Below are 9,741 nucleotides of genomic sequence, written 5' to 3'. Positions count from 1 at the left end.
TAGATTAGATTAGGCCCAAGTGAACGGCTGCTCAAAGTCTCTCTCTTTATCTATCTCTTTCTCACACACACACACGCATACACATTCAACCACACACACACACATATGCACTTACACATACTTATACACAGTGTGTGTGTGTGTGTGTGTGTGTGTGTGTGTATGGTACAGGAGGGTGGGGGTTGGGAGGGAGAGTGTAGCTCCGTCTCTTCCGCCCGGCGCCTCACACTGGGAGAGGATCAGCTGAGAGTTATGTAACAGTCTTACGTAAAGAGGTTATTATTATAGCCAAGACATCATATGGATTTTCTTTCACTGTCTTACACATATTCAAAAAACATCACACACAGACATGATTCTGCAGTCACGCGCAAGAGGCAAGAACCTTCAGAACGGAAGTGAATTGCCGCTCATAGTTAAAAGCGCATATGGGACATGGGGATGGTGTCCTGGTTTATAGGGAACATGTGACCCCACATGATGGGGTTAAACCCTGCTGGGGCGACGCCTGGAGTTGCACTGTCATCCTCATTCATTATTCACAGGCTCCCTTTGAACAAGACTAATGGGGAGCCGGCAAGTCCCATGTCTCGCTTTCTGGCTCTGTGATTCTCAGGTGTGCCTAGCAGAGTCTCTCTGGGTTACCTGCACGTGGTACACGCATCCGACTCCGTCTCTCCAGTTACCGTGGCAATGTGCGCGGGCAGCACGGGAGCCAGAGCCCGCGTCCGCATCATTAATTCTGGACCAATCATGGCAGAGATTTGGGAACAGGGGTGCTAGAGAATCCCATTGCCTCCAAGGAAATGGCCTGTGCTGATAAAAATAGGTCACTTCTCTGTTCTGAGTGGGCCCATGGCTGAATGCATCTGAAAGGTTGAGAGCAAGAAGAGGAGAAGGGAGGAGAGGAGGGGAGGAGAGGGGAGAGGAGAGGAGAGGAGGGGAGGGGGGAGATGATGAGTAAGGAGGTGATGAGAAGAGGGGAGAGCAGAGGAGAAGAGAAGAGAAGAGAAGAGAGCCTCCCCTCTCAATTTCTCGCCAGGACATGTTTACCATGTGTCAGCTGATATTATCAGTTTGTAGACTGCTGTGTGTGTGAGAGAGAGTGAGTCCATATTAGTGTGTGTGAGAGAGAGTGAGCCCACATTAGTGTGTGAGAGAGTGAGCCCATATTAGTGTGTGTGGGAGAGTGAGCCCATATTAGTGTGTGTGTGTGTGTGAGAGAGAGTGAGCCCACATTAGTGTGTGTGTGTGTGTGTGTGTGTGTGTGTGTGTGTGTGTGTGTGTGTGTGAGATAGTGAGCCCATGTGAGTGTGTGTGTGAGGGAGAGTGAGCCCATGTGAGTGTGTGTGTGTGTGTGTGTGTGTGTGTGTGTGTGTGTGAGTGAGCCCATGTGTGTGTTTGTGTGTGTGTGTGTGAGTGAGAGTGAGCCCATGTGAGTGTGTGTGTGAGAGAATGAGCCCATATGAGTGTATTTGTCTCTAAGAGGGCGTGTGCGTGCAGAGATATGTGCTGTTCTACAATCCTATAGAGAGGGATGCAAAGGGAACAATAACGCCCCTTTCAGTCTCTGTTGTCATTGACATGACATGACATGACAGCTAATGCTAATACTAATGTCACTCGGGCTCTCCTGTCACTCCTGTCACCAGTGCCACCCACTCCTGGGTGTGCGGTGGTCACCTCTACCCTGCTGCCACTGACTACTGGAGCTGGGCTCAGGCTTAATTTACATTGAATATCAAAAATATGCTAAACAGTTAGCATTTTGTTTTTCAAAAGATAAACTGCTTTTGTAGTTGTTTTCGTGAGCCCGAGGGAAAATGTCTAATTAACTCCATCTTTAAATGGTAAACATAAGCAACAGATGCTGTCAATAAACCTAAACCCTCTATCTTTCTAATAGCCATGTAACCTGACATTTACGAGTCTTGATCTATGGCTTTACATTGGAGCAGATAGGCATGAAGTCATGAGGCTGTCACTATGCTACATGTGGTGGACCTAGCCCAAATTATCACATTCCACCCCAAGTGCAAATGAAAGCGTCTGCAACTCATTAGTTGCCTGTGTCAGGTGGTTAAAATACCATCAAGCCACTGGTCTGATAATTGAATCAAACACATGAAGCGGGGAGAGTTTACACATACAGTAGATGATGATTTTTCCATCACAAGCATGGGATTGTTAGGCTACATTGGGTGTTGGTTCAAGATAGATTGTCTTGGAAGATGTATAGGATTCGTGGTTAGGTGCTCTGAGTTTGTGGGGTGTGTTTTTGTTGTTTGGCTTGACGGCCTCAGTCAGAGTAATTGACCCATATGGCATTTCCACACAGCAGCATAAACTGCTTTTTGTAATCCAGCTGAAACACTTGCTTGACCCGAATAGAAAAAATCCATTACCTTATTCTCAGTCACATGGGGGTGGGCTGTCCAACAGCTACACACGAAAACACACACACACACACACACACACACACACACACACACACACACACACACACACACACACACACACACACACACACAGTCTTCCTTGTCAGCCTTGTCAAGGCCACAAATCCCCCTGCTTCGCACATGTCACATCTGCAGCTAATGGTTGCCAAAGGAACCCCATCACCCCAGCACACACTCTCAGCCAGCCCTCACTTCTCCCCGTCGCACCCTCCCAGCACCTCCCTTCCTTTGCCCAGCCTTTGTCCTGCAGGGAGATGCTCTATGCGCCCATACAGAAAGGAAGAGGAAGAGGGAGACTGCCTGTCTCCTTTTTTTGGAGGGGGGGGGGTCTGTGCCATCTGCTCCTTTTCTCCAGGGCAGGAATGCAGATGCTGTGGACTCTCCTCTCCCACACAAAACCAGCCCAGTGGGGGGTGAGCCAACACATGCAAACAGGCTCCTGACAATGCCAGGTGGAGAAAGAAAAAAATCAATGCTCTCAGTTCTGGAAGAAATCGCACTGTTGGCTTAGATCTGACCACAGGGGCTACTGTGCTATGATGGCTCGCTCTTTCCAACCGTGCCCTAGAGGGCTGTAAATCATTCAGATTAACATGACATCACCACAAAATGAAGACGCTGAGATGAGTCAGGCATGAGGAATTGAACAGAAATGTTGTCCGTCCACTTTGCCAGAGACAGATGTTAAACACTGATACTGCAGACTCACATCAGCCTCAGTGCGTTAAGATGTTTGGCTGCAAGCATCTCTCTCTCTCTCTCTGCTGAACATGCACCAGCCTCCTCCCAAAATATTCTCAGCAATCAAGCCGACGACAAGATTATCTAATACGTGCGGAGAAGAAGACGACTTGAAAACGTGATGTCTAAATATAAAACAAAAAGGGCTTCAAATATTCAGGGCTTGAGCAGCCTCTGAGAACATCACAACATGAACAAAGAGGAAAGGACCAGTTTGAGACACAGTGTCTGTGGCATGAGGGCTATGAAAGCTAAAAATATCCTTGAAATCAGATGCACTGTGTCGCCTTAACTATAATGCTACTTTATGTCCTCCTGGAAGTTTTAGATTTAACTGACTTGTGCCTGGTCAATGGAGCGGTGGAGCATTCAAAATCAAAAGCTATTGGCAGGTCTTGCCAGTCAAAAATGATATTATGTTGATTGTTAGGAAAAAGACAAGCAGCCAAACAGATAAACATACAAACAAACACTCACACACACACACAGGCACACACACACACACTTAAAAAAAAAATGCACACAGATGCTACCCCTTGACAATGCGGCTCTGCTACTCAGTGCTACTTAACCAGATTACTTACACACACAGTGCAGAGTGCCTGCATATCCACCGCGCTGGCCTGGCGGTGGGAAGACACACCAGCCTATTGATTGCCACAACAAAGACAACCAACAACCATATGGCAAGTAAATGGGTGTTCTACTTGACAGAACTTGACTTGCAGTTTAGGGCAAGAATACAAAAGTGCAGTTGCACCCAAGGGGGCTATGGGGAACGACTTCCCTAACTAAAATGTCATAGTAACTCTGGATTGAACATTACGGAGGGCTTGATTTCCGACAGGGAAGGTAAAGCAAGGGCACATAAAACGATTTCATGAAGGGGCTAGAGAGAGGACGGTGGTAAACCTCTGAGAGTCGCAAGGTCTGTATATGCAGATAGGTATGAGTGAGGATGTGAAGATGATATGGTGAATATCTTTGCCTGAAGTCATCCTATCAACATCATCTCTCCATCTCTCTCTCTTCTCTCTCTCTCTCTTCTCCACTCGTCACTTTCAATCCTGTCCTTTTCTCATCAGGCTGAGACAGATAAATGGCGGCTGAGAGGAGATATCCTCCCCGATGGGACCATAAGCTAGACAGCGCTCATATGTCAAGTCGTTATGGGGCCTGGTGTGATGACATAATTAAGCTATAAAAGAAGAAGCCCCGGACACTCTCACTCCGGTCTCCGTCCCGGTGGATGTAGTCAAGGATGAAAGCATGCAGATGGGCACAAACTGCTCTCCGATGGAGTAAAGGTCCTGGCATGGCGGCTGCATGGGATTGCGTGCTTGACTGATGAGCTCTGTGAAAGACCCTCCATAACTTTTCTTCGTACAGTAATATTTCAAACTGGAACAAGCTAACGCTGTCGGGCAACAGACAACCACATAGCCTGGTGAAAAATTCCACAGACTGCCATTTTCCCCACCTGAAACATGCCTTATGGATGAGCAGTAGAAGAGGAGAAGAGTTTGATCAATGTGATCTATTCCACGCCTGGCTTTTATGATGTTGCATTACTTAAGTCAGTGACCCCTCAGTCATCCATATCTGAATAAATACTGAGTGTGAATGGTTACTGACATTTGGTTGGAGTGCACAAGCAGATAGTTTGCGTATAGGCTACAATATCTCCCTTTGTTCAACGACAAATCCTGGATTTCAAATAAAATCCTTTGATTATCACTGTAGGCACTTCTTCATACAGAGGCAAGTTATTACATAACACCCCCTACATTACTGTGGCAACAGGATGCAATAGTCTAAATCAAAGAAACAGAACGACATTGCCACAGGGATGTGTGCATAACACTGATGTAGCATACAGCACATGATGATTCATTTTAATTTCACATTCAATTTAAAAATCTTGTTCAGTACATTTTAGTAAGTTTGGAATTACTAACAAATGGAATCATTGAAACAGGTCTAGTTTAAAATTCAAAATACACATCTTAAAGAGGGTATATTGCTGTGGCCTCTCACCTCGTGGTCTTATTTAGATACTTAAACAATGAAATAACTACAAATCCCACAATACAATGTTATGAAATGGATTAGCCAATGGGAGGCCCGATCTCACAGTGACGTAATCATATTTGTTCTTTTTATGCGCGAACTGCTAGTGCAAGTAGAGCAATCGGCGCGAGAAGGTTTGTGCTGAAAATTCACCAGTCGACTATTGGAGAAGGTGGGTGTGACGGCTATTGTAGTGTAACAGTTGTTCATTTCAGAAGATTTTATCGCTTGGACACGTTCCCGAATGACTGTTTGCTATCAGGGATATTTTTTTGGGTTCCATTGTTTTAATAATCCAGTCATTTTTGTCAAGATTGCTGTGATTTAACTTGAACAATTTGTGTAACGTTAACTGCTGTGCGTGAGGAGTAATCTCCCGGGGAACCTGACAGGCGTAGGTCTTGCTAGCAAGGGGTTTATTTTGTCATTTCGACAAATTCACGTTTTGTGTTCATGTCGGTTTGCAGCTCTGTAGTATAGGTTGGCTATCAAACAATGATTGTGCAAGCTGCTGTCTAGAATTTTCCAAGGGCTGGGTGTACCCCGTTTTGGGTGGGTGAGCGGTCTATTAGCTATTGACATGTATAACTCATTCTAACGACATGTCCATCTTTTAAGTCCCCGCCATCGGTATTATGTGCAAAATACACTCAATATTTGTGTGTAACTTGCTTAGTGAATGATTCAGAGAATCTTTTACGCGCTCAGCTTACCATTCTTTATCCGTTTCATGTGGGGTTGCTGGTGCTGACAGTATAACGTTAACGCACCAAGTCCACCCACACTGATGGATATCGGTCGACCTTCAGCTTTTGTTCGCAACACTGAGACGATAATTGGCATATACCCCAGTTACAACTTATTTCACTGATCTGCAGTAACGTTAGTTAGCCCGATTCAGGCGCGTAGAACTCTCGCCTTTCCGACATTGTTCTTAAACTATTTTAGACCTACATTTGATTGAATTCAATCACAAAATTAACAGGGCTGTGTTTTTGTGAGGATGCTGCTGGTGAGAGATAATGCTAATTGCAAAGCAAACAGGCGGAGCTGGGCACGCGGTCTTGCTTGTCTGCCTTTGTTTGCTGCTGCCGCTGTCGTCGTTCGCATAGAAGCGCTTTTGTCTCGAGAGACTCTCAAAACGCTGCCAAATGTGTGCAGTTTGCCCTCTGCCTAAAATGCAGTTATCGACGTTGTCCCAATAACCTTTTATATTGGCAAGATGAACATGTGGAAAATGTGTGAATGTATATTTTTAGAGTGCAGGTGTGTGATAGGTTTGACTGCAGAACCGCGGGCTCGTTAATTTTAATGTTACCATTTGTATGAGAACGTTAACGTTGGGAATAAACTTTAGTTCTTTCTGTAAATCACAGTCGATTATGTTTAAACCGGGTTCTGTCAAATGTTCATGGTATTTTGGCGATCTGAGGGTGCTTCACCGAAGCCGGATGAATGCATCATATTCGAGGCGGTTCAGGTTTGCAGTACACTCTTGACATTTGCTCAGGATGTGGAGAGAAACATGTGGTTAGCCGAGTTGCCTAGCAAACGTTTGTCGGTTTGCTCAAAGCGCGCTAAAATCGAATGACGTTTTAGAAGCGTCCATGTTTGTTACTTTTTTGAGAAGTTTATATTTCATCGCAGAAGTAGTTTTGGCTGAATGCATGGGCGTGCATTTTGTCATGTCGATTGTATGAGCAGTGTCAAATTATGTTCCAAATAAGCATGGATTAAAACGCGCCATGAAATGAATGTAATCGTTTTGAGGATTAATTTAGCTGTCAACAACACAACAATAATCAGGAGCGATGGGCGGTGGTTATTTGTTGCAATCAAATTCACCAAATGGGGTCAGTATTGAGCTCGCTGTCATTCATGCTCTGTACAGCTTGCATTTTCCAATCTACTATGTGGACGAGGGAAAGTACGCCTTGTGACAAGTTCACCACCAAACGGCGATATTGGACATTTTTGTTATTTCTTGTGGACTATTTGTAATTGATTTCTGTTTTGATTTATAGATACCTGTGAACTAGTCCACCGCTAATATGGCCTCTTCTGGTGGTAGGTGTCAAAAAACACACAAAAAAAAATTATAATATAGATTATTATAATTCATTATTTAAAAAAAATAAAACATGTGTGTTTTGTTGGCCATTAGATATTCTGGTGAAGGAACTAGACAAGCGTGCCTCTGGGCAGGCTTTTGAAGTAATCCTCGGAACACCCGATGCCAAGGGCGAGTTCCCCCTTTCTCCCCCCAAGAAGAAGGACCTGTCCCTGGAGGAGATCCAGAGGAAACTAGAGGCTGCTGAGGAGAGACGCAAGGTGAGTCGCTCAACTGGATTAATCCCTTCCAGCATGCTGGGATGTCACCTGACATAAATGGGATGCACTGATGTGCATTGATCCTAGTAATTCCAACATTTGTACCACAAACTCAATTTTTCAGTTTATTTTAACGTACAAAGCAGTATTTTACGTTTATTTACCTACTGAAGTCTCTCATTGATGGACTAATTTCAACCCTTCCCAGCACTACACCTCACTAAATGGTATTGTCTCGGGTCATTGCTTCATCTGTACTTTCATCTGAGTGGCATTCAGAACTGAACTGAATGAACACATGTCTGCCTTTCAGTCACATGAAGCTGAGGTTCTCAAGCACTTAGCTGAGAAGCGTGAGCACGAGCAGGAAGTGCTTCGGAAAGCTCAAGAGGAGAACAACAACTTCAGCAAGATGGCTGAGGAAAAGCTCAACCAGAAGATGGAGGCGAACAAAGAAAACAGAGAGGCACTTCTGGCAGCCATGAATGAGAAATTCAAGGAGAAGGTACTTAAGCTTGGCCCCTTTGTTGCTTTTATGAAGTCTGGAGGAGTGTGTTATGGGTCCACTAGTGTGTGAATGAAACTGTTTCTAAGTGCTCTCTGCTCTTTTTTTCCCCTCTTCAGGACAAGAAAATCGAAGACGTCCGTAAGAACAAGGAAACCACTAAAGATGGTGAACCTGAGGCGTCTGGAGAGAACTGAACTTTACAATCAAAGGGGAAGGGGTGGGTGGGGTTGCAGGGAGGGATACTTAAGGTTTTTTTACACATCCAAAGATTTATTTTTCCTTTTCTGTTTGACGGCCAGTATTTTTGTTCACTGCCCACCTTTTTGAGGAAAAAAAGAGAAAAGTTTAACTCCAGTGCATTTTTCTGCCAGATTTAACAGCAATGCTTGTCACCGGCAGTGACTGTCGTCTCGGCGACCCTTGCTGCTCCTGCAGCAGAGGACGCCTTGGCGTTTGCTCTTGGTGGGTTTCCCTAAAGGCTTGCTGTTGATGGCCAGCATCCGCACCGACTGGGTGCGTTTGACCTGGTGCGGGGGCTGGCCGAGACCCGCCTCAGGGGCGTATCCTGCGGATTTAGTTTAAGTGAATACGTTGCTGTGGTTTTTACATGTGGAATCTTTTTTTCACTTGTCTCTTGTCCATTTCTTTGGATGTGTTCCCGAGTGTCTGCCAACTCCGGAACAGATCTGGGCCTGCACTGGCCTGGTTCTGCTGGACCGGTGTCAGATTGGGGCTAGGTCCAATCCGGAGGCAGCTAACTTCCTAGATTTGTTCATGCAGCTTTTGATCTTCGCTAATAACAGCAGTGTTCTTACCTTTTTTTCCTTTTAAATAAAAAGCATGTCTCTGTGCATAGAACCTTAACATGTATCTATTGCATATTGCGAGTGTGGAAATGTGTTCCTGTGAAGTCCAAAAACCCTGTTTTTCTTAGCACTTAAACAGAAAAAGTAGCACACAGTTTATCTACGTGGACGAGGTTTGTTTCTCTTATCTTCCTCCCTTCTGTATATTGCTGATCTTCAGCTAGGTTGCGCTTTCCAGAATTTGCTAGTCTTGCTGCAAGAAAGTTCTGCCCCAGATTGCAGCAGGCCCTGGGCCAGGTGTGTCCCGGCGTCACCTGCTCTCTGGGTGGTGTGTGTGTGTTTCTTTATAATGTATGCCTCCCCTGTGCTGCTGGCATCTTGGCTTTCATGCGGCTGACTGCGCATCGGGAGACGGTGTCGATCTCAAAGCACATGACTGTTCTCCACCAAGCCAGAGGAGTGGAAGCCATCTTGGAATGGGACGGGAGAAAGCGTGTCTAGAAACATGAAACGCAAAAGAGCAATACACTTCTGGCCATCTCGATGGGAAAACATGTTGAATTAAACTGTTGTACTAAAAAAATAATAAAAGTTGAAGAAAATGCTACATTTTGTGTCGTCCTTTGTTTTCGAGACAGGGTGTGTGGTGTTTTTTTTTTTTTTTTTTTTTGGGCAAAGTGATTACTATTGAATGTTTAGGACCAAGTCCTGTATTAATATGGACCTAAGATTGTCATGATACTTTGCTGGTGAGCTTTTGTGCTGTGCAAACTAGCACTATTTTGGAACGAAATTGTAGGCTGCATGGTTATAATCTAGTGAAGAT

General features: G+C 44.9%; 1 protein-coding gene across 1 annotated transcript; it reads left to right on the top strand.

Annotated features, from left to right (window-relative positions):
• The first annotated feature begins 5,349 nt into the window (after positions 1–5,349).
• LOC105903712 (stathmin-like) lies at positions 5,350–9,522 on the top strand. Its single transcript, XM_012831492.3, has 5 exons — positions 5,350–5,442; positions 7,295–7,337; positions 7,435–7,601; positions 7,915–8,106; positions 8,226–9,522. The coding sequence occupies exons 2-5, from the start codon at positions 7,322–7,324 to the stop codon at positions 8,301–8,303; spliced, it is 453 nt and encodes a 150-aa protein (XP_012686946.1). The 5' UTR covers positions 5,350–5,442; positions 7,295–7,321; the 3' UTR covers positions 8,304–9,522.
• Positions 9,523–9,741: the final 219 nt, after the last annotated feature.

The sequence above is a fragment of the Clupea harengus genome, chromosome 19 (genome assembly GCF_900700415.2).
Source record: "Clupea harengus chromosome 19, Ch_v2.0.2, whole genome shotgun sequence".
Taxonomy (NCBI): Eukaryota; Metazoa; Chordata; class Actinopteri; order Clupeiformes; family Clupeidae; genus Clupea; species Clupea harengus.
The sequence above is the reverse complement of the archived record's forward strand: the minus strand, read 5'-3'. Positions and strand labels throughout refer to the sequence as shown.

Bases quoted from the DNA above. Each gene is read 5' to 3' on its own strand.
- LOC105903712 (XM_012831492.3), top strand. The intron at 7,602-7,914 runs GTGAGTCGCTCA...TCTGCCTTTCAG, and splicing joins CTGCTGAGGAGAGACGCAAG to TCACATGAAGCTGAGGTTCT. The intron at 8,107-8,225 runs GTACTTAAGCTT...TCCCCTCTTCAG, and splicing joins ATGAGAAATTCAAGGAGAAG to GACAAGAAAATCGAAGACGT.